The sequence below is a fragment of the Sinocyclocheilus rhinocerous genome, unplaced genomic scaffold, assembly GCF_001515625.1.
Source record: "Sinocyclocheilus rhinocerous isolate Xijiao unplaced genomic scaffold, SAMN03320098_v1.1 scaffold605, whole genome shotgun sequence".
Classification (NCBI taxonomy): Eukaryota; Metazoa; Chordata; class Actinopteri; order Cypriniformes; family Cyprinidae; genus Sinocyclocheilus; species Sinocyclocheilus rhinocerous.
Window position 1 is genome coordinate 2543059 of NW_015661612.1, and position 26180 is coordinate 2569238.

Sequence of the window (26180 nt, forward strand, 5' to 3'; positions counted from 1 at the left end):
ATTCTTTCTAACTTCCATAAAATGTCATGCTATATCAGTACATTTCTCAGTGAGATTGCATGTAGTATGAAAATGTGAATATTTCTCTGACTAAACTGTTAGGCATCTCATCAGCCACTCCCCTGGAAAGCATGTGATGCAATTTCCATTTTGGTCTCCTTGAGTTTAGTCACACACACTAGGGATTTTATAAATCATCACGGAGCAAGACAGAACCTCACAGTTATGTCTGTGCTATATATATATTTATTTTTGTCTTTGTCTTTTACAGCTGACTTAACTTTCAAAGTCTTTTTGAACTTAGTAATGTCTGAATCCTCATCTTCAGCAGAAAGAGATAATCTTCTTAAATACTGTGTTTTACCTACAGACCTGTCTGAGCCTGTGTTCCTCTCTCATCGCTCCTCCTCTCAGCTCATATAGACAGTAACAGCTATAGGGGAAAATAGCCCATTTACAACTTAAAGGATGCTCCTCAAGCCTGGGCAGGAAGGCCCAATGTGGTTTGTAGTTGAAAACCACATGCACACACCCTCCTCCCCACTCATACTCAGAGAAACCTGTCTTTGAGCATGCACAAACAGATCATTCTTTCAGGGCAAGCCAGTGGTGCTCTGTGTGTGTGTACCCTCACCTCTGTGCTGTTTACCACTTACCAACCCTGTATGTGTGTTTCACTGACTGCTGGTCTGGCCTTGCCACGTCAGATGACCGTCTCCTGCTTGCCGTCCAGAGAGAAATAGCAACTTTGCCCTGCATATGTGTGTGTCTGTGTTTGGTTGGACTCCTGACCAGCCTGGTCTTTGGAAATGAAGATTTCTTCACTAAAACACTGGATTGAGATCAGAGCCACAGAAGAGAGTCTAGCTTTTTCCCTCTGTAGGAGCTGAGTTTGTTTCTGTCTGTTCTTTTTCAACTTTTGTGTGGTTTGGATGTCGCAAAGATGAGTGGATTTCTGTATCGTGGCAGGTAAGCTATTCACCTCTAGCAGAGCGGGAAACATGTACTTCAGGAGAGAAGCTTGCTTTCTGTTTTTGAGGAATTTGTTGTTGTATTACTGTGTGTTCCAACCATGTCTTTGGGATTTGTTTGTTGAGTTTGAATCCAGGCATAACTTGCAGTAATTTAAAAAATGTGGGAGTACAATGTCTGGTTTGCCTCATCGTAAGGCTGAAATCATTACATTGGTACATGCATGAGTAAATGAAGTACAGAAAGTTCTTTCAATGCTATTTATGTTTATGCAACTCTGAACGCATGGGAATACTAAACTATGTCCCTCTGTGTATGCAATACCACTGTTTAAAGAGCATTCACATTTGAGCACACCATTTGTCAGTGTGGGGGAGTTGATTTCTCAGCTGACCACTAGCGTGATTATGAGTGACCTAGAGCAGGTGGCCATGACTCAGGGATCTTCTTGGCATCTGAAGCTATTGGGCATGTTTTGTCTATATGTGATGAAGTTGAATTGCAATGTTTCCTTCTCCATGGAAAATCTTACTGCAGTGGTGGCTGTTTACAGAAACAAAGAGGAACGTTAGAAGCTCATTAGCATAGGCCCATCCCCCATGTTATGCACACCTTAGTGGGTGGATCGTGCCGACATGGTGAAGTTGTTGACACCCTCGGTCAGCTGTGCGTGGAAGACCATCTGTTTATATTCATTTTGCTTGCTGAACTCCTCTGTCTATCACTCTCAGTGGGCCAATAATGCTATGGATGTTCATTGGCTTTTAGGAGACTGAGATCTTTTAAGTGGTTTGATATGGATCATGTAAATTAGGCAGCTGCTTCTTTGTCTCTCACATCAAAGTGAGGAAATGAAATGGCCCCATCTATCGCACTAATGTCTGGCCTGTATTATTATCTGAACCCGTTTATCTGATAGGTGTTAAGAGCTCATGTGCGACAGTCATCATCTAATGGGACTTCAGGAAGTAGCCGGGATGTATAGTTTGGTGGTGGTATTGAACATATATGACAAAAGGAAGACTAACTTAATGAATGAACGTTCGCTGGGTGTGTGTTTTGTTTTCAAATCAAAGCAGTAAGAATCCTTATTGCATTTGTTATATCAAGTGGTAAATTGAAATGTTTGTTTTTCAAATAGATTTTAGTTTTCTGCTTTAATTAGATAAGTGATTCCCAAGCAGGGGTTTACATACCCCAGGGGGTACTTAAGCAGGTCACAGATTAAGATTTTTCCTTTCTTTGTTAAAACTTTAAACCAGTAAAAGTAATCTGATTTGGTGTCAATAAAGCAGCACATTAACCTGATGGGGATACACTACCGTTCACAAGTATCATCAAAGAATCATGAAAAAAAATCTTTATTTTCAAAATATTTAGCAGCACAACTGGTTTCAACAGTGATAATAATACAAAATATATTTAAAGAAAAAAGTCTTGACCAGGGGCGCATGCACACTGCTATGTGAGTGCCTGGACGTGGATTATTTTTGTTTCTTGCAATGGGATCCACTTTTTGTTTTTAATACAAAATATATATTGAGCACCAAATCAAAAAAAAAAAAAAAAAAAATAGAAAGCAGTTATTTAAAATTATAATAATATTTCATAATATTACTGTTTTTACTGTGTTCTTGATCAAATAAATGCAGACTTGGTGAGCACTTCTTTCCAAAATATATAAAAAAATCTTACTGAGCCCAAATATGGTAGTAAACATGAGATAAAAAGGGCTGAGAAACATTGAGAATATACAACATTGCATTTACAGCATGTTGCTTCCAGACAAGCATCCATTTGTTAATGTCAAATTCAATTTACATCTTATTAGCTATTTAAAAACTGCATTGCAGTCAGATGTTTACGATATTTGAGGCATGTGAGCATGAGAGAGCATCAACTTACTGTATTATCCTATTAGCCTGTCACTTACTTAAAGCCATTAACTGATGCAGCAACAAACAGCTGATTCTTAGCTGTCTCATAAAAACAGTGTGATGTCGTATGAAAACTGCGGAAAATATTAAGCAGCACAACTGTTTTCAACACTGATAATAATATGTGTTGTGATCAGCAAATGAGCATATTAGAATGATTTCTGAATGATTATGTTACACTGAAGACTGGAATAATAGCTGTTGAAAATTCAGCTCTGCATCACAGGAATGGATTATATTTTCAAATATATTTTAAAAAGTTATTTTAAATTATAGTTGTTATTCAGCTGTTAATGTTTTTACTGTACTTTTGATCAAATAAAACGGATAAATGCAGACTTAGTAAGTGTAAGAGACCTCTGAAACATTTTTAAAAAAAATCTTATCGACTTTTGAATGGTAGGTTATGTAAATGTATAATTGTAATATGGTACTATATGCATGTTATTTTAGGCTTGGCTAAAAACCAAGGGGTCCTTAGCCTAAAAAAAAGTTTAAGACTGATAGAATACACAATTACAAAATCAATGTCATTCGAATATAAGCCAAGCATTCAAGCACTGAGTGCATGTGTAAGATGAGTCTGTCTCAAATGTCCTTGTGTCCAGTTGTGCTGATGATTTGCAATCTGAGCAGCGTTTTAGAGTCTGTGGGCACTAATAAATAAGAATGTGTTTAGGAGGTTAAATATTAATGTTTAGAGAAACTAGGAACTTTGCTATCTTGTATCAAAGAATGGGGCAAACAAAGGAGAAAGCTACTTTCTCTAATTTATCTTATCACACATCTCATGTCAGTATTATCATTATGCAATTATATAACCTCTTATTATAATTGCATTACTATTATTATCATTGTGTTACTGAGAAGCCCAAAGAATATTTGTTTATTAGTACAACTGACTGTGCTGTCCCAACAGATACTAACATTGCAGTCTAGTTTTACATCATAATGTCTGTTTGATATGAGCCATTTTTTCTTTATCGTTTTGTGTAAGATGGTATAAAAAACTAGACTATTTGTCATCTATTACAAATGTGAAGCAGATGGCAGGTTACAGACATGCAGACCAAATCAGGCAGTAAAAATGATCAGGTGTTCTGTCATCACTCAGTTAACATGAAATGAGTCTTTAGCGTGGAAACTCTGAAAAGGTTTGTGAAATGGAAATATATTTGGCATTTTAACCCTTCTCAATAATGCCAGAGACAGAAGTGTAAAAAACTAGACTGTCATTGTTTACCAGGAAAATTACTTGCAAAACTTTCACAAGCCTGCTTCTTTAAATATGGCTGGAGCCTAAAAACAGTGTTTTGTTCAATTATGGGCCTTACCTAATATGGTATGTTCAACAGAAACAGATTAAACTTATACAAGAGGGCAAATGTTAATCTTTTCTCGTATTTTTCAGACACTATAATGGACATAAAGCGGCCCGGCCCAAGAGCATGATCAACATGGGCGGTAAGTATATAATTTCACTGGTAGATCTTCCATTTTACGCTAAAGATTTAAATGTGCAGTTATTTTTAATGCTATGTCACAACACAGTTGTACTACTACTTCATGACGTGCTTAAAGGAACAGTTCACCCCAAAATAAACATTTTCACTCGCCCTCATGTTGTTCCAAAAATACGTTATTTTGAAGAAGAAAAAAATCATACAGGTTTAGAACAACTTGAAGGTGAATAAATGATGTATTTTCTTTTTTGGATGAACTATCCCTCTTACCTCTTTCCCACTGTAAAATCACTGACTTTTTAATAGCCTAAGCCCAAATTTTACCAAAACAACTTGTTTAATCATAAACCTGAGTTTGCAAAACACTGTGGCAGTGACATTCTGAAAAAAAAAATGAAGAAAACCTTTATGATTTGGAGAAAAACATAAAGATAATGACTTAATTATGTTTAAGTAAAAGTTCCACAAAACCTTGCTGTGAGCATGTTTGACATTTCTCTGGCACAGTAAATGTGTAGTACAGCAGGACTGTGCCATGCACTCATCTCCAATACACCCCCAGGCACACGTCCAATACACATCATTGGCACATAATAAATAAAAGTCCTTTAATAAGCTTTAATGAGGCCATGACATAGTTTTAAAGAACTGCAAGAAGATTGGGCCTTGCCAGTGTTTCTGTGATTATGCCCTGTGGGGACTCTCCTCTTCTCATGCTGGGAAACAACAACACATAATTTTTGCCCTGTTCCTGGAATTTTTCTACTGACTTTTGTCTGTAATGGTTTGGCAGAGTTCTGCTCTTATGTATGTGGATGTTTGTGTAGGGACAGATATGTGTGAGCACATTAATAATACAAATATAATGTAATAATATTGTAATATATTATTAGAATTAAATGTATATTTGCCTTTAATACTGACATTGCAATAAAATAAACAAATAATATATGTAATAATAATAATAATAATAATAATAATAATAACAATAATAAAATATAACTTAAAGGGGTCATATGATGCGATTTCAAGTTTTCCTTTCTCTTTGGAGTGTTACAAGCTGATTGTGCATAGATAAGATCCCTGAAGTTGCAAAGACTAAAGTCTCAAAACCAAAGAGATATTCTTTATCAAAGTTAAGACTCTGCCACGCCCCCGTATTTGAAAAATAATGTGTTTTTTGAACATTAAAGCATGTCAACATATTCTGTTACACCAAATACACCAAATAATGATATTTAAAAAAGCATCATATGACCCCTTTAATAATAATAATTTATAGAATTTTTTATAAATAAAATGTTATATTAATTGTTTGAGTCTGGCCTGCAGCATACCATGTCTCCCTGTTTCCTCCCAAATAAAATAAAAACAAAATAAAATAATATTATAATTCTTTATAATATAATAGATTTTTTGCCATGAATATAGACTTTCAATGCTGACATGGTAATAAAAGAAATAATATTTTTGTAATAAAAAATTTATTATCATTATTAAAAATAAACAAATATTATAAAAAAATGTCTGTTTTTATAAATAAATTATATATTTTAGGTATAATATCTCCTGGCCCGCAGCATCCAATTTCCCTCTTTCCCCCCGAAACCTGTCTGTTTACTACTAACTTATTAATAATGCAAAAATCTCCTGAAAGCATTTTTTTTCTATAAAGATTCTAACTGTTGGTTGTATTTTAACAGATTCCTCCAGTGCTGATGCAGAGAAGAGCTCTGTTCTGCAGATGCATAGCCTGAAAGAGTTTGAGCAGGTAGGTGCTTTCTTTCGTTTCCCTTAAAGGGATCAGTGTGTGAGTTGGAGGCTAAGTATAAGTTTAGCTCAGATATATTTTCACTCGCCGAACACTCTCTGACTGAGCGCATCAGAGTTTCACTCTCCGTGAAATGATTATCAAGTTTTAATTCTAATTACAAAAGTTCTATCAATAAATAACATTGATTATCATATTATAATGCTTGACTGCCTGATGTTAAGAGTGTACTTTCAGATATTTATAAAACTGTGCCATTTCACAAACAAGTGTATATGTGTGTGTGTGTGTATGTGTGTGTTTGTGTATGTGTGTGTATATGTGTGTGTGTATATGTGTATGTATATGTGTGTGTGTATATTGGTGTATGTATGTGTGTGTGTATGTATATGTGTGTGTGTATGTGTATGTGTGTGTATATGTGTGTATATATGTATATGTGTATGTATATATTTATCAGTCTGGTGAGTAAACAAAAAAATTTACTAGCCAATGGCGATTCAATTGCCAAGGTGTTCGTAGAGGGCTGTTTAAAAAAGCATCATATGACCCCTTTAAAACTAGCGTTTGCATGCAACTGCAAGCCTGTGAAAGCCATTTGTCAGGCATCTGAGTGGTTTTTCACTGTTGAGAATGTGGATCTTTGGCGTTTGCCTGCAGATACGGTGATCAAGTAAACTAGTTGGAGGTCTTACTTAAAACACAGATGTAAATATTATACTTTGTTTTTTAGCGTAATCAGAACCATCCTCTTGTTGCGTAGCTAATCACTCCTTGTACCAGTTCTGACATGTTAAAATGCCATCAAGCTGTCCTACTTCATTTTGGGAACGCCTGATTGTGAACAACATCACTATTGACATGTTCTTTCAGCTCGTTGTCCTGTCTAATCAGATTTACCCGTGCCGTTGTCCAGTAAACACAATGGAATCCATCGAGAGTCCCAACAACTACATGTGTATGTGCACAGCCGAGTAAACCTTCATATGGTTTTTGCAGTGTTTTTTAATGTGATTTCCATAAAACACACTCTGCAGCAGAGCAGGATCTGGAATGTCTGGTGTACACACGGTGCTGTGGTTTATCTGTACGCGAAATTCTTTCTGGGAAGGGAGCCAGCGTATTATGGCTGTGATATAACTTCAGCCTTGCTACCTTCAATTACGAGAGGCCTTTGTGAAAGAAAAACGTTTTGTGAAGAACATGCATGAAGACACCAAAGAATAAGATCACAGTTCACAGATAAGAATATAAGAAGACATATCAGTACTTCATAACAAAATGCTTGACAAAAATTTTAAGTTGTCTTAGCTGTTGTTTATGACCCACTTTATTCGGATCCGAGTTACTCAGATTTAACCGCAGCTTAATTTTCATAAATCTGCATATTCACTGCTTTGTAATGAAGAAATCTCATCTGATGCTCCTCAAAACTGCTGTAGTTGAAACTAGGCTTTAATAGTGTTTTTTATGGCTGGGTGAAAATGTAAAATCTTTCAAACCTATGATATAATATTTTTTATATATTATATTCATAAAATAAATATTTTGGAAATGCAACATTAATATATTCTGTAATGTTTTTATGTAAACTTTAAAATATAATTTTTAATAAATTTCTTAATTTATTCTTTGTTCGTTATTCCCGATTCTTAATTTTATTTAAGTTTATTAATCTTGATTCTTAAAATCCCAAGATCTTTTATGCTATCCCCCTGTTAGTGGCTACATGGTAATGTGAACACTGTAGTTTAATTTACAAAGAAATACCTCTTATCAGCTAGTTCTTTTCAGCGAATCAAAAACATAAAGCACATTATATTCAAATGAATCAGAATCGAATCAAAATGAAATCGGAATTGAATTGAATCAGGTCATCTGTGTTGATACCTAGTTGTAATGTTTTAACTTTTCACTGGTGCATTTTTGCTAATGTTGTCTACCAGTGTGGTGCATTTGTGTCTTATTTGTGTTGTACCTTTGTGTGTATGTGAGATGTAAATAAGTAGTAGTGATCGTTTCTCCATGGATGAAACATTCATGCTATTGAACACAGTCGGCCTCTAGCCTGTATTCCACAGATCTGTCAGTTGGAAGAGCCGATCGTTTCCACACTAGCTTGAAATACGAATCTGCCAAAATATAATTTGTAACTGTCAAACAACTTGGTGGGTGTGACTGGAAGGTAGAAGAGTTAAATGTAAGGAAAAAATCAAAATACACTTCTTCAAATAGCCCTTCTTGCTGCATTTCAGAAATTGAAAGCATATGGTTGCCTGTTATTTGTACCGACCACAAAGGCCATTTACATTGATATAAAAAGATGGCTTGTGCACTATTAAAACCTCAGTACAAATCACAGTTGCTAATCTGTTATTTTGCCCTTATTTTGAAGACTTGGCAGGAGTGTGGAGATTTTTGACAGGTTCTGTCAAGACCTGATCATTGTGGCCTGGCCCTCTGTGTACTTTTCAGCAAGTAGTTGCCAAAATTCAGAAAGCAATGGACAACAAGAGCTGGTTCTGTCTTTCTGGAGCTTCTGAGTTTTTTGCAGCACTCCTTCATTTAGTTTTTCATTTAGATACAAAATAGGTCAAAATGTTCTGCATGATGAGCAACACATGCCTTGAAGCATTCATGCTTTTTTGCTCTTCATGTTTGATTCATGTCACAAAGGCAAAATGACTAAGGGTTTAACTGCTAATTCTTACTGAAACAAGCCCAGCAGAGGGAATACACAACATGATGGAGATAAATGTTATAAACTGAGGCACATGATGTATTCAAGTGCATTTTTGGCCTTTTAGAGAATCGTTTCAGTATTATGACCAAACATGCTGGATATCATAGCCTGCTGGTTCATATCTGCTTAGTCAGAACTGTTATAATTGCTTACATGTGGCCTTTCTCTCCTGATCTGTACATATGGAAAGCTATCTTTTGATTTTTTTTTTTCTTCTTTCTCTCATCTCACTCAAATTCATCTGGATTGTTGGCTTACTCTCTGACATGAGAGTGATATTTGATACAGTCAGTCTAAATTGCTTTCGTTTCCAATATAGAAGTTATATAGAATGTAGATGGAGGAGTCGGTCGGAAACGTTTAAAATTATGGATCTTGTGTGGGAGGTTTTTTTTAGACTTTAGCCATGGAAAGCGCATGTAGTCCCATGAGTGTCTTGCACTGCCCTCTACTGGTTTGTTTTACAACAGCAAATATTTGATCCACCCCCTGACCCCATTTCCTCTTCCTTTCCACCCACACTCTCACTGATCAGCACTATCAAGCATGCAGTGAGAGAACCGAGGTCAGACAGCTTAATTCGAGCCAGATCTTTGTAGTAAATCAGTGGTCCGCATCAGAGGGACAGAGCCATCATACTGTGTAAATTTTGGAGACAGTCATGGTTGATGATGATAACGTAGTGTTGGATCTAATCTGCACCATGTCTGTCTACAGATTGGACGCACCATGTTAATTTACTGAGGGTTTTCTACTGTATTATTCCTCACAGATCACCCCTATATGTTGTGTATTTGGTTGCATTGTGAAGTATTGTGAAAAGACTGCAGTAGCCACTATAGATGTGATGCAAGAAAGAAATTGGGAATCTTGGCAGTAGGGCGGTAGTCCGATATGAAACCACATAAAAAAAAATAAAAAAAAAACATTTTAATAATACATTTTAATATGGACCAAACCATGCCAGCCCAGAAAAGGTAACTAGATATTGATTGAAAAGGTTTTCATTCTTTATCATTCTTTATGTTTGTGTGTTTGCACTTTAATCTTTCTGATACATGTTTACTTTATACATTTTTATTGTGTTTGAATATTAAAAGGTTCTTTTTGTTATTTGTAAAAAGTTATACTTTATATCTTTATATATCGTTTTTACTAGCTTTTTGTACTGTAATTCAAGACTATAATAAATAGCTATAATAAATCAATAGCTTCAGCAATTCTCATTATTTTAAATTTTGATACTGTCACCTGCTAATTAAGTACCTTAAAAAGATTAAAGCATCATTTACTTTATGTGAATCTTTGATCTGTTGATGAAAAATACCAGCACATAACTGAGACAATGTTCATTTATTTGAGAAATACTCGAAGCCTTAATTGAATTTGTTATATTATCAATTACCTTCTTTTTTAGATAATATAAAATGTAAATTTTTTTGTTATGGTATCAAATTTGATATTGAGAATTGTGAAATTTGTACAGATATTTTAGTATTTTGACAAGCCTGATCTGCAGTAAAATGTCTGAGACCACATTAAAAATACAGGATTCAAAATCTAATTTAAAGCTGTAAGCAAACAGAAGTTTTAAGTTTTAGAAAATAAATGTGTTGCTTTGACCTTTAATGTGAATTCCTTTAATGTAGGACAAATGAAATATTAAGAAATTCTAAATTAATTGACGTCTTTATTTTTATATTCAAAATTTAATTTGCTGAATATGCTAATAATATAATACAATAAAATGTATTTCATAGAATAAAATGTTTTTATTGTATGAATTTAGAAAATTCATAATAGAAGCATTTTCACTGTAATGGTCTCATACTTTTGGATCCAACTGTATGTTCGAAGCAGCCTGAGTTCTGGCTTCAGATTTCAAACCTCAGCTGTAAAATCATCTCTATTTCGAGCTGTATGCACATTGTTCAAAGATTGAATATTGTGTGTATTTCCCAGAGGAAGTGTGTGTCACGGTATCTGTTTTGCGTTTATAAGTATATGAGAGTGTGCGATTCATTTTAAATTCGTAAGCCATCCCCTGTCTCCATTTCAATATTTTTATTATTCCTTGAGGCCATATGAGACCAATTACAAACAAAATATGCAGGGAGGGGCAAAAGCCATATTTTTATGAATTGCTTCAGCACTTAGTGGAAGACCTAATGCCGCAATTATTGTACAATAAAGCAAAGACTGAGGTCAAAGAACCAGCAAACCAAATTATACTCAGTAAATCTTGACAGTCGCTGGCCAAATTGCATGGCAGAGCTGGATTTAAAAAATGAAGAAACATTCACATTTACAGATTTAATGAGACCTCAGATGATAAATGAGCTGCGGTCGGATTCCTGAATGACAGAAAGATCGGCCGAGTCTTTTTTCCCTATTCAAAAAAGGTTTTAAATCATGAAGAAAACTGTTCTAAATTAAATGTAACCTGTCTTTTGTGTATGCCTGCACTCATATATCAATGTAGTGAGTCACTGTGTAATAGGAGCGAGTAGGTCAGGCCTGTGACACATAACTCTGTGCTCTGACCCACTGACTGCCTTTGGATCTCTTCTACAAAGTAAAAGCTTTGAAGTGAAAAAAAATGATGCATGTATTGCTATGTATACAGCAATCACAAAGAAAAGTGTGATTATGTGGACAATCTCTTTCATGTATTTCTTCTCAGGGCTTTTTTTGAATGATAACTTCTTTCACTTCTTCAGAAAATTTGCAATGGATTATTGTAAACATCAGTGGAGTGCACAGACCTGCAGAGGGCCAGGGGAGAAATGGCGGTACGAGGGCACAATCACGGTCCCGGGGGGATGTCCCCCCTCGGTAAAAATCGTGGTCTGGGGGCACCTAAGATCAGACTGAATGGGCACTATTGCATCGGCGATTACATTTATATTTATTACTTTAGTTATATATTTTATTTTATTTTATTTTATTATATTTTCATATATATTCTAAGTGTCACTTATTTTCCTAAAGTTGCCAGACTCACATTTAGAGGGCTCATTGTTAATTTGGGTGTTGCCGAATTGGGCTCTTTTTTAATATTAATGTTAAATCTGTTTCTTCTCCAGATGTTTTGCTGTTGGGTTCTTCAAACAGCTCTGTTTTGTTCCAGTATTTGGTGGTTTTCTCATTCATTCCATCTTCTGTTTCCTTGGCCCACTCAGGTTTTGCAGTTTATGCAGTTACATTTTCTGACATCTTGCCAGTGCTCAAATGTTCTTTAGTTTCTCTGTCTGCGCTGTGCTTGCGCTCTGGCGTGGTAGTTTGGAATGGTAATAATACTAATTTCACCAAGGGCTCTCTTTCCTGAGGGAAACTTAAAGGCCATGAGATCATATTTTGAGATCTTGGTCCAGTTTAGACATCAAACGCACAGGCCTGCATGTTCTCAGGCGAGGCCGTAATCCGATTTTGAAAATATACCTGGTTTTCTCATTCATTCCATTCCTGGGCCCACTCAGGTTTTGCATTGACATTTTCTGACATCTTGCCAGTGCTCAAATGTTCTTTAGTTTCTCTGTCTGTGCTGTGCTTGCGCTCTGGCGTGGTAGTTTGGAATGGTAATAATACTAATTTCACCAAGGGCTCTCTTTCCTGAGGGAAACTTAAAGGCCATGAGATCATATTTTGAGATCTTGGTCCAGTTTAGACATCAAACGCACAGGCCTGCATGTTCTCAGGCGAGGCCGTAATCCGATTTTGAAAATATACCTAATGTCTGCTTTAATGAGCTAACTCGAGTGCCCTATACCCCCTGTGAAAATATTCTAACTGCCTATGAAATACAAGAATTGAACCATCAAACCCTTGTTAAGGCACTCAGAGCTCAGGGGGATGATACTGTGCGGTGGAAGCACAGGGCCGTTATTACGACAGGCCTGGAAGGATGGAACAGCGGTGTTTGTAAATACCACTCCAATTATCGGTAATGCTCCAGTAATAGGAAACAGATGAATGTTTATTTAATTTGTCAGGAAGGTAAAATTAAGAAGAGCAAGGCTCAAATTGATGGAGTCCGTATGGTTCTCTTGCGCCAGTGTGTTTGTGTTATTCTTGTTGATATTTTAAGGCCATAATCAAACATTCAGCTGGTCAGGAAATGCCGGGGGTGTCTAATTGGATTTCAGACTATTTTTCTACTTCTCCTAAACGAAGCATACAACTGAGACTTTAGATTTTTTAAAGTAATTTATAAACTACTTAAATCTCAATCCAATTAGACATGTAAACTGTCTAATACCATGTTTTTTTTTTTTTTTGGAAATTATTTCCTGAAGCTTAAATATTAACATGGATCAGTTACAGCCATATAAATGTGCACAGCACCATTTTTGGGTATGGAGTACTGAACATAGAAGTTTAGATACATAAAATCCTCTTATAAACTTTCATTTTCAGTGCAAGTGAGAGAGATTCTCTCCATGCTATGATAAATTGTTGCATTTCACAACCAAATAAAAAAAAAGCCTTTGACTTTTGTGGCAAAAGCAAGAAGCACTTGGCTGAACGTGTTGACCGCTGATTCACATAAAAGCTTGAAAGAGTGAAGCCACGAAAGATTCAGATGGTCTGTTGTTCAGTTGAGTACTCAGTGTTTGACAGTAGTGCTCTTAAGCGTCACTCTGCAATTATATATAATGATATATGGCAAGTATAATTGAAATATGTCAGGCACCATCATCCGTATATTATGTATTTCTCAATATCTCTCATGGATTTGCTTATGTACACGTGTACAATGAGCGTGTTGAGCACTCTAGAGGTCTTTCCACAGCAACGTGTTCTCTAAATAAATCCTTTGTGGTCGGGTTAATGCATTAGTTTAAAGTGCCTTAAAGCAATGTCTGTGATTGTACATTGCCATTTATCCATATATAAATGGACAGCAAAATACTGGTACACCATGTCCCTCTAAGGCAAGTCATTTCACTTGGCGGCCATCTTTGAAACGCCTCTCGGGCATGCAAGTGCAGCTCCTATCTATCTTTGAATGGAGAAACATCAAATTCTCCAAAACTGTTTGCCAAGCTTACGATTAAATTTCATATTTGAAATCACCAGTGAAATCTGACAACAACTGTCTCATAAACATTGTTTCTTTTGCTCAAATAGCGTTAAAAAAGCTTTTTTTTCCAGGCTAGACCAGCCAGTGCGCAGTCCTAAGCGCATGTCTCAGAACGCTGACTGTTTCTATAGCAACCGGGACTTCTAACGGCAGATGGCTTTACCGTTTAGCAATTGGCTCTTTTTTTCAGAAGGAGGGCCTTCCTTCGATAGAGCAGCCATATTGAGCTTTGCATTTAAGCCCATTTAAAACTATACGAGTGACATGTCTTGGGTATTCTATAGTCTTTGGGTACAGTCACTGATACAAACAAAAAAACCATGTTTGTATTTGTATTTGCATTTAGTAGTATGTCTAGAAGTTAAAAGAAAATCGTAAGCACTGTGAACCTGCTTTCAGATAAACTGGTTGAATTTAATTTATTCTAATCTATTCTAATTTAATCTAATTAGATTTGAATTAATTAAACTGAAGAATAGAATAAATATATTTTTTAAATATATAAATGAACTGTATTAATTGTACTTCTAGGCTAACCCAATGCATTGTTTAAAAGTCAGCTGTTAAAAGCTCAAAATTGACACTGTACCCAGATCATAAAGGACACATTTGTTCCAATTGCAGAAATCTTTGTTGTCTATATTTCAAAGGCCTGTAATTTCTCTTTTCAGTCAGTGATTCCACACGGACAGATGCTGGAAGACTGCAGTGACCTGTGGAGGTCTGGTTGTTGGCTTTTTTTCACATGCTCTGGTTTTAAAGAATGACTGCTCTCTTTGTTTCTGAGCTCTTTTTGACTCGAAGCAACTTTCCCAACCATGTTAGGCAGAAATAGACAGAAAACAAAGAGAGTTTGAGGGGAAATTCTGTTGCACATCACACATGGACAATAGCATCCAATGCAAAAGTCCATGACAACTGGCAGTGGTTTTCGGAGCTGGTTGAACTTGATCCCATAATTTAGTCTCACCATAAACACACTGAATTAAAGGCAGATTTAGTCTTTGAAGTGCGATCGAAAAACCAGTGTTTTATTTTGCTTCTTCCAAACAGAATTCAGCCTGTAACATGAAGTGCTCGCGCAGAGGAGGTCTCTTTCGCTGTGTTTGCGGTTTGCTCTGGGAAAATGGCTCACTGGACAGCTTGTGACACAGTAGTCAATCTCAGTCGCTTTTTGTTGTACTTCATTTAGGAAGGCCGGTATGATCACAGTGACTTGATTTGTTTTATAGTGACTTTTATGTGTACATAAACATACGTGATTATTGTTTCACTACGTGATTTTTCATTTGAGATCAGATACTTCTGTTAGACAAAAGAAGCTGATTGCTTAGATTAGAAGTCTTCTGTAACATTATAAATGTATTTACTGTCACTTCTAGTCAATTTAATGCATCCTTGCTAATTTAAGTATTTATTTTGAATGGCAGGGTACTTTTTAGAAAATTAACTAAAACAACACCAAAAAAAATCTGTATATTATAAAAACTAAATAGATAAATAAAGTAATATAAAATAAAGAAGAAAATGTCAAAAAAAAAATTTTAATTAATACAATTACATGAATTTGAAAAGCTTCAGAAGTTTTACTTTTTTTTCTTGTCTAAGATTCAGTGTTTCATATTCAAAATGGTCTCAATATATATTTGACCTTTACTGGCTAATTCACCTATCTCTGGGATAGGTGAAGCCTCCTATAACTTACCTTCACCCACTGCTTTTTTTCTCTCCATTCCTCTAGAGATGTTGAGATCACTTCCTCCCCTGGCAGGAACTCAGAACTCACACCTCTAAATGTGTTTTAAAGGATGACACAAGAGATGGAAAGAGGGAGCAATAAGAGCGAGAGAGTTCCAGGCTTTAGATCTTCTGCCAGTGCAGTAACACCTTGGCACAACTTTCCATCTCTCTGATTTCCCCCTAATTCACTCTCTCTTTCTCTCATATACTTTTTTCTCCTAGAGCATGTGACCAGTGTGGCATAGAAAACCTTCAACACCTATTCTGCTTGCTGCTTTCATATAGTAGGCCTAATATTAAAACATATTATCACATTTGGTTTATAATAAGTTATCATAAGATTAGGAAAGGCCATGAAGTATCAAACCAATATTAAGTATGTTTTAAGTTAGCAAAAGGGCCATGGGGGTCTCCCAGACATCAAACATGAACATGAGGCTTAAATGTTAAGATATTCTGAAAGAACCAGAGACTAACTTCACTCGGCATGATGAAGTTATCCCTGTTTTCTCTGATGGCTTTATGCTGTTGACTGTGGAGCTAAGCCTTTCTTTAAAACTCAGATTACTGTCCTTCCTCTCATTACTGAAAACAGATGTGGAAATAATGAATCAGTTGCTATCAGAGAGTAACGTGCTGCCATCGAAGAGATGATGTATGATATATTTCCTGTGAGTCATAGCAAAGAGGCTTAGCATCAATTGGAATTTAGCGAAAGGAAGAAAGATGTGAGTAAACAAATTAACAGACAAAGTCAGAGATGAGAATAAGTAATCTTGTGTAGTTTGATCATTTTGCAGCCGTAGTTGTGCTGCTAAAACCTGAAACGAAGCCCAGAGTCTCAGTGGGAGTATCGGCCTGCTGAGTGGATTGGAGCTTAACGCTGAGTGCCATCTGTCACACTCCATGCCTAGGGACTTCCACATTTCCCTGGGTAAAATATCACAACCCTGCAAGGGCTGGGAAACTCCAGCAGGAGCATCAGATCTTTGGCCAAGAAGGCTTTAGTCTGGTATTCAGTGTCAAGCTGAAAAGTAATCTCAGTGTTAAAATGCGTCGTTTGGATGCGTAAATGGCACCAGGATGTGATGTTCTAACTTCATTTCCTCTAGAAGTTACTGCAAAGAAAGCAGCTGGAGACCAACTGAGCTGTTGCAGTGCTTAAAAGTATCTCAGTATCAAAGAGTTGTCTCTAGAAGGTTTGAATGTTTTTTAGGGTCTTTTTGGTTTCTCAGACTATGTACACTACCGTTCAAAAGTTTAGGGTCAGTGAGATGATTAATATTAATATTTGTTAATATTGTTTATATTTTAAATTATGTTAATATTTTTATTCTGCAAGGGTGCATTAAATTAATCAAAACTGACAGTAAAAACTTTTATAATCTTTCAAAAGATTTTAAATAAATCCTGTTCTGTTCTGGAAAAAAAAATTCTGAATGATCATGGGACACTGAAGACTGAAAATTCCATCACAGGAATAAATTACATTTTAAAAATATTAAAATAACAATTATTTTAAATTGTAATGATATTTCACAATATTATAGTTTTTACTGTGTTTTATCAAATAAATCAGCCTTGGTGAGCAGAAGATTCTTTTTTTAAAAAAACATTTTAAAAAATCTTACCAACTTTTGAAGGGTTATATAGCTACCCTGAACATTTTCGTTCTGCGACATCTGTTGACACCTTTATGTAATGTTACCTTTGCACTGGGCATCGTGTATCCCATTAGCTCCTTGGGTGTTAGTACCCAAGGCGACTTTGCCTCATAAACAACATCTTTTCCTCCAATAAACTGTTGAAGCCAATATGAGGGACCACTACTTTTTCACGAAAAATGTTGTCACCACTGTAGGGGGCCGGATACAAAACCTACTTTCTGTATAGCAGTGTTGGAGTGTGTGTTTTTCATATGTATGTCCAGCGTATGGCTTTCGTGTTTGTCTGAGAGTGCTTGTGCTTGCGTGTTAGATTCAGTTGGGCTGGCATAGACTGTGGAAAAGCTCTTCCCTCGCCAGACTCCACTGTACACGTACCACTAGCACCGTGCCATTGCATCTGGAAATTATTTACCAATGAGAGAGGAAGAGGGGGAGTTGTGAATGGAAAAAAACAGTGGTTGCATAGGGGGAATTGAAAAAGGGTTTGAAAGAGTTCACCAAAAACTGAAAATTCAGTCATCATTTAATCATCCTCATGTCATTTTAAACCCGTATGACTTTCTTTCTAACATGAAAAACTAAATATCCACCATCAAAGTAATCCACATGACTCGTATGCTATTTTTCAAGTCTTCTGAAGCCATATACCTTTATGTGAAGGAAAGACTTCAATTTAAATTTAATCACTGAAAATTAAATAACATTCTTCTTTTGTGCTCCACAAAAGATGTTTTGAAGAATGTTTTTTTGTCCATACAATAAAAAAATTGGACCCTCTCACTTTTAATGTTTATTCATTGTGCATTTTTCAAAATATCTTCTTTTGTGTTCCACAGAGAAAAGCAAGTCATACAGGATGAGTAAATACTGACAGAATTTTCAATTTTGAGTGCACTATCCCTTTAAGACTGATTGTTTGACATTTTGGGTTTAACATTTTTTTGCTTGTTTGTTTTACATATCACTAATCGAGAAGAATTGTTTTAGATTTGTATTCATGAAACAATAGCATGAATCTAACTCAAAGAGAGGTTCCCATCCGCCTCCTTTCCATCCATCTTTTCTGTCTCCATGGCAACAAGAAGGATGTCCCGTGGAATTGGCTCAGGAATCTGGGACTCTGCAAGCTTCAGAAAACCCTCTAAGGGCAGAAAACACATGAAAATGCAGTAACGAACTGTTGCTGCACTCATCCGTCAGACATAATGTGACTCAATGCGATCGTTACATGAGATGATACAATGGTAGTTGTAGATTCTCGGCTGTGTACAGCGGGGTGACTGTTGATTTTCTGCTTGATTTATGTATGTGTTAAATAGAGCGCAGGCTCTGAGCTCTCAACCCTCTCAGGCTTAGCCTGTCAGGCTGAGTTTTATACAAACACATCAGCCATGTGCTTCGGTCATCATAATTACAAGATTCAAACACAGAAATGGTCCAAAATAATTGATGTCTTTATTGGACTGTAAAATTGTAGTTAAAATAATTTGCTCTGGATTTAATTTGTATCAGATGAGAGACGTTGCAGGCTTTCAGCATGTTTATAGCACATCAGGCTGTTTAACATGTTTTTATAGCATTATCTAAAGGCATTTCCTCATTGAGCCCAAAGACCACATTTGCCAAGGGGTGCTTGCTGTTGCTTAAGTCTCATTTGTCATTTAAGAACTGAAATATTTCACTACATGAAGGGTGTCGGATTTTTCGAATTTGTTTGGCACATTTTATGCTTTCTTAATGTATGTATTTGTATATAGGCCTAATCATTGCATATTATCTGAGAGAAAACGGTTATTTCTCAGCAGTTGCTCATTCATTGCTCGTAGAATTGTGAAATTAATCAATATAGGATATATATCAGAGAAGAATTAAGAATTTTGCCTGCTCATTTTCCCTGTTTTTACATTTAGATTTTATTTGCAATCACCTAACACTCAAAGTTAATCTTTAAAATTATCTCAAAATCAGTATCCATTTTTCATAATGTACATTATAATGTTGCGATGCCTAAATTCACTTGTCACATATAAAATGATTGATTTTGGTGTTTTATTTAGTGTTTTATTTATTTAAACAAAATAGTATAGATTTTTACACCTACTGTTCAAATGCGTTTTTGACAAAAGCCTCTTATGCTGACTAAGACTGAATTTATTTAACCTTTTTTTTAGGATTCTTCGATAAATAGAAAATTCAAAAGAATCTGTCTATTTCAAATAGAACAAAAAGTCTATTGGAAAGACATTTTTGTAACAATGTAAAAGTCTTTACTGTCACTTCTGATCAATTTAATGCTTCCTTGCTGAATAAAAGTATTACTTTCTTTAAAAAAATTTTACTGACCCCACACTTTTGAACGGTAGTGTAATATTGGACATTTGTTGGCTATTGGCCTTGACATTAAAAATAATTATTGGCTTATTTTGTATTGGCCTATAGAAATTCCGGAAGAGAAACATCTGATTAGTAATTTTTTTTTTCTCAAATGAAATGCAGCACACTTTAGCAAAGTCTCAGTTTGCTCTTCATTTAATCTAATGGCTGTTTAGGAGAAACAATTGAGCTTATAAAGAGATCTCAATTGTTAGCACAAAAAGAAAACAAGAGATGAAATCATTTATGTTTGTGTCTTTTGGCACCCTGCGTCATCTACCCATATTACGTTACAATCCTTACTTCATTTGTCAGTGCAGTATTCCACCAAAAAATGCTGGATACTGATAAGACATGGGAGAAGTGAAACAGCATTTGGGACTCAGAAAGAAAGAAAGTGTCTCCGACACCGGGTACCATGGCAACGTTAAGCCGTCTACAGTAAATGCAAATGAGACACAGAACTGTTCATGAATACATTCCTGCACAGAAACAAGAGCGACCCTGGCTTCATTAGATGCACTTCATTGCAAACTCTGCATTTTTTCTATAGCTGTTCTGTTGTATTTTAGGAGATTGTAATCATAGCAAGATGAATTTGATTAATAAGGCTTGGACTTAAATGTACTGTGAGTCTGGGAAATATCACAGGACCTGCTGACTGAGTTTCTGTGTTTGTTGCTCATTACCTTTATACCTAGTTATTATTATGATTAATGGCTTCTAGTAATGATTAATATATACTTTCATTCCTCATTTCTAACCAGAACTCTATATCACTTATACAGTTTGTCATCTGGTATTACTTTTATGGCAGACAAATCCCTTCATTTGCATTTTTTTCTAGTCCTTTAAACAACTGTTTCAAAGCCAGTTCCCATTAACTTGCTCATAATATCAAAGCACTCAATAAGAGTCAGTCAGTCAGCACTGTCAGTGAATGGAGACTGCGTGCATATGAACCTCAGTACAGCACACAGAAGCTCACTGTCTTTGGCCTTCTCATGTCAGACCTCTGCCCCGTCAAACAGCAACAGAAAGACAGAGTCCAGACGCCGATGTGTCTCTTTACAAACATGTCAAACCTCCCATTTTCCCCCCACAACGGAAAACCTCAGACCTGCAGAACCCTCGCTGACAGACTGAGAAACGCAATCACACTAGTGATCGGTCGCAGACAGCAAGCACTAGGGAAATAACCAGGACAGAACAGTATTGCATTTATGTAATCCAGTCTCACTGCCTCTAACAAAGTTGAATGCGTTTGTTGGTAGGACTGAATCCAGATTTTAAAGAATAGGGTTTTGCTTACTTTTAAATGTATGTGTGAGCCCCTAATGAGTTTTTAGTTGTCTCCAGTTGTCAATCCCAGTTGTCCTAGTCTTTGAAGTTTTGTCTGCCATGCTTTTTGTGCATGCAAAACTTCCCTTTGTAATTAAATCAGCCATATCCAGCTTCACTCATTTAAGCCATCTATTGATTTGTGCTATTTTGTGCAGTAATTTTTAATGTAACAAAAACAAAGTTTTGAAGCTTGAATTGTGAACCACAGGAACAGAATGCGCATGCTCCCACCAGAGATACATATAGCATGTGGACCTTAATGAATTTTTTTTTTTTTTTTTTTTGAGAAATAGTGAATCTGTCTCCACATAAGTGTTCAGCTTGTTGATGTATATGTTGGTTGGGTTTCGAGGAGACTGTTGTAAGTATTCCAGTGCAGAGTTCCTCAGTGGCAGCTGGTACAGGATACCTCCTGAAAATAACCCTAAAACATCCTGAGTCTTATTAAAGCGCACTCTGGAGAGTTAAGAGCCATACTGCCCTCCTATGGTTAAACTCATTAACAAATAAACATAAATATAGGACAAAATATTAAACTCATAATTTTTAAATATGTAATCTACCGTTCAAAGTTTTGGGGTCTGTAAGATTTTTAAATACTTTTGAAAGAAGTCTCTTATGCTCACCAGGGCTGCATTTATTTGATAAAAAAAAAAGAAACAATTAAAAACAGTAATGTTGACAAATATTATTACAATTTAAAATTTATATTTAAATATATTTTCAAATGTAATTTATTTCTGAGATTGCAAAGCTGAATTTTCAGCTGCCAAAAGTCTTTAGTGTCACACGATCCTTCAGAAATCATTTAAAATGCTGATTTGGTGCTTAAGAAACATTTCTTATTATTATCAATGCTAAAAACAGTTTTGCAGTGTTTATATGAAATATATATATTTTTTTGTAACATTATAAATGACTTAAGTGTTACTTTTGATTAATTTAATCTGTCCTTGCTGGCAGCCGGATATAGTTGACCCAGAAACAAACTGGCAGCATTCGTGCAGATTCACATTCATACTGAAGCTCACAGCAAAAACGGTTTGAGAGAAACTTGAGAAACAGGTTTAATTTTAGTAAATATTGTCAGATAAAGAATGACAGTTGAGAATCCAGTTGAATAGTTGAATGGAATGAGCAGTCAGTGATTTTTAGCACGTAAGCCTTCTTTTCTCCCCCTGTCTATTTTATTATCTGGATCAGTTAACACATCAAGTATGTCCGTAATCCTTATAGTTAATACTTCTGGTGGCCGTTTAAGTAAAAAAAGACACCCCCCCCCCCAATATCATTTTGACACCCCTCCTTCTGCACACACCACACATGGGGGTAGACCACTTTCAGGAGGAGGACCCTCAGTGTGTCACTTACAGTTCATGCAGTTCATGTTGATGTTGTTGTTCTAGTATTAGAAAACCGACTACATCTTATTTGGCCTGTTTTAGATATCTTTAATTGCATTTAATGAGAGTGTGTGATTTAAGTAGTATGGCACAGGTATGAGGGGTCCGAGAACCCCAACGTGACGAAAGCGGTCATGTTTAACGGCTACCGTACTATTTCACAGCACCTCAATGACCTGAAGAAGGAGAACTTCAGCCTCAAGCTTCGCATCTACTTCCTGGAGGAGCGTTTTCAGCAGAAATTTGAGGACAGCAGCAGTGAGAATGTCCATCGCAGGGTGAGTGTCACTGGGCTATTGTGAATTAAGCTGTTGACATAACTGATGCATGGAAACTGATGCAAAGTTTAACAATAATGAAATGCAAATACATGAAAAAGCAAAAATTGTAAAAGGTAACAAGCAAAGATTTCAAAAAATAGTTTTGGCCAACAAATATTGTGATAAATAAATACAATACATTTATAACATATGAAATGTTGTATTAGTACAATTTCTTTCTGTTGGGGGTGAAAAAAAGCTTTTGCACAGGTATATTCTAGTACTGCAGCATTTGTTTTGCTGGCTTGGCAAATGCAAAGGCCTAAAATAGCCTGCAGACCGCCAACCATCTATACATTTGCAGTGCACAGCAACTGCAGCCTGGAAATGTGGTTCAGCACATTAATATGGATCAGCAGTCGCTGCAGCTGTCACAAACTGACTATCAGCACTGAAAAAACTGGATTATGGGTAGAGTTGTAGACTGGATGACTGGTTGGGTCTGGTTACTGTGAGGAAGTAAAGATGAGACTGTCTAGCAGCTGTTGTCCATATACTATATCAATATGGAACACAGAAAAAGAAGAGTGTATCACTATGTTTACTTATTTTTGTTCCATGTAGAGTGACATAAAGGTCCAAAAGTCTGAGATCACATTGAAATATGTGATTATGAAACATTTGACTCAAATTGTTATGCTGGTAATTTGTAATGAAAATATATATTAAATGCTAAAAATGCAAAATAGAAGAATTTTCACTAATTATCCCAGAACTTTGGACCCCACTCTTTATTTATGCATCACATGTCAGTTTATACATGGAGACCCATTATTCCTATGGTGCATGGTTATAATATTTATGCATAAAGCATTTGTATTGTAATTTGATTCATTTTGATTAAGATGAATGTGCGTTTATGCACAATTGGACTTAAAATAGCACTGCTTAGCTGGTAACTGATAGTCACAACTGAAGTTTGTGTGTGCAAACAAAGCCCAAAGACGCAGTGCCAAAACTAGGTTATTTCTGTGTCTGACCTTTTCAAATGAACCTGATAAAACAAATATTAGTCCCACTGACCCATATAGGCTACACAAATAATTAAAAACGACTGTGCTGTCATTCATCAAACACAGTTTTACTGGTAAACGTCCCCGAGGGTTATAATGGGATGTGTATGTATCATTTCAAAAACAAAAACTATACACACAAAGTACTAGGCACTGATCTCATGCCAGCTATACTGAGTATCTGGTGGTAAGAGTTTAAAAAAGTCTCTGTTGCTGGCCTGGTGCATTGTGGGAAGGGAAAAGTAGAGAGGTCAGGTTTGAGTGTGTGTCAGAGAGAGTGAAACAGCAGGTGGTTGGTGTCTCTTGTTCTATTTTAAGGTCTCCCTACACCCACAAGACTCCAGCTGCACGTGCAGAGAGCTCACGCTGAGCTCTGCAGACTCAGAAATGAAAATCTGTGAAATATTTACAACTTTCTTTTTAATATTTTTAATGTAGCATATTAATTACTGGTGAGTATCTTCTGAAAAAAGTCTGTTAGGTAAAAATAGTGTAGCATGAATTTCTAATGCAATATTTATTATAGTTTATTATAATTAAACAGAAATAAAGAAAATAAATTTTGGTAGAACAACCTCACAGGAAATCACATTTTTGTATGAAATACACGCAAAAAGCATAACAAGAAAACATTTTTCTCCAGATCCTGCATTATAGACCCAGTTTATTGCAAAAAGAGAGTAAAGTGTGATTGCAATGACTTTTTAAAAGAATCCCTTTGTTTTTCAGAACATTGAGCTGAAGGTTGAGGTGGAAAGCTTGAAACAAGAACTCCAGGAAAGACAGGAACAGCTTGATAATGCACTGTAAGTATCAAACACAAATATGCTGCTTATATCTTTATGTATTTGCTGTTGACAAATTCTTTGTCTGTTACAGTTAGCCTACATTCACTAAGTGCTAAAGTGCTAAATCCAGTTACATTTACACATTTCATCTATATATCAAAGTGTAAATGAACTGACTCCCTTAAATTTTCGAGTCTCACTTTTTGAGAGCTGTTGTATGAGCAGTATAGACCTCTTAGTGAATACGGTTGTCAGTCCCAAACACTGACCGTGTGAACGTAACCTTTTAGTTGTAAAGCAAAAAATTATATAAAATAATTATATTTAAGTATTTAGTTCTAGCTGATTGTAGCGAATCAGCTCAAAGGGGAAATAGGAATAATTAATCGTAACTAGTTATAATTAATTATAAATATTTAGATTAGGAATTAATTAAAGAGTCCATTTTTACTGTGCATTGTGTCTTTCCAATGGAAAATATAGTGAGTTTCTCTACCCACATTCCTTTGGGCAATAAAACCAGTGATATCAGCATTGGTTGCCATGGAATCAGAGGCCTATTCTGCCTTCCTGAGGTGTTAAGACGCATTTCGGGGGAAGGGTCCACAGGCCCTCATATGGCTTGTTAACTGAGGGGTGTTACGGAGTATTTGTTAAATATAACTAACAAAACTATATTGTGTGTCTGATTGGTCCAGACACTACATGATATTGACATCATTATGTCTCTATGCGATTAACATAAAACAAAAGTCTGTGTTCTGTGAATCTACAATCAGCATAAGTGCTTCTCAAAGGCATATGCAACTTATCTTACTGACCTTCGAAACGCAAAAGGCCAGAGCCTTCTGCAAAGTCCGTGTCGGACACTTATCAGGTTTGGGGGACAGAGCAGAATGTCATGATGCCCTTTGAAACGTGCACATGGTCCTGTAACACGTTTTGCTGATGGAGAAGGTATTGGAGCTCCTTTTTAGACTATTCAAAAGTTTTGGGTCAGTAAGATTTTTCTATTTTATTATTTAAAATATGATTTATTCCTGTGATGGCAAAGCTGAATTTTCAGCAGATGTTACTCCAGTCTTCAGTGTCACATGATCCTTCAGAAATCATTCTAATATGCTGATTTAGTGCTCAATAAACATTTCTAATATGTGACCCTGGAGCACAAAACCAGTCTTAAGTAGCACAGGTATATTTGTAGCAATAGCCAACAATACATTGTATGGGTCAAAATTATCAATTTTTCTTTTATGCCAAAAATCATTAGGATATTAAGTAAAGATCATGTTCCTTGTAGTGTTGTTTTTGGCGGCCTGTTTTAATTTTAGTTTTAGTCTAGTCTTTGTGTGAAACTGTCATTTTAGTTTTTATTAGTTTTAGTCACGTTCATACTCTTTTTAGTCTAGTCTAGTTTTAGTCGACGAAAACTGATGACATTTAGTCTAGTTTTAGTCAATGAAAATTGTATTTTAGTTATCTTATTATATTATTGTTACCTTATAGACTCAAGAATACATCCATTCCAGACACGGAAGACGCTCTGATTTGAATTTACAACAT

The 26180-nt window shown here is 35.8% G+C and overlaps 1 protein-coding gene across 1 annotated transcript in view; it reads left to right on the top strand.

The window, feature by feature from the left end:
* Positions 1-608: 608 nt before the first annotated feature.
* Positions 609-26180, top strand: part of LOC107726451 (myomegalin-like) — a 69760-nt gene continuing 44188 nt past the window's right edge. The window contains exons 1-5 of the mRNA XM_016536038.1: positions 609-969; positions 4321-4373; positions 6076-6143; positions 22661-22774; positions 24559-24635. Of these exons, the coding sequence (XP_016391524.1) occupies positions 944-969; positions 4321-4373; positions 6076-6143; positions 22661-22774; positions 24559-24635 (338 nt within the window). The 5' untranslated portion in view covers positions 609-943. The remainder of the gene's footprint in view (positions 970-4320; positions 4374-6075; positions 6144-22660; positions 22775-24558; positions 24636-26180) is intronic.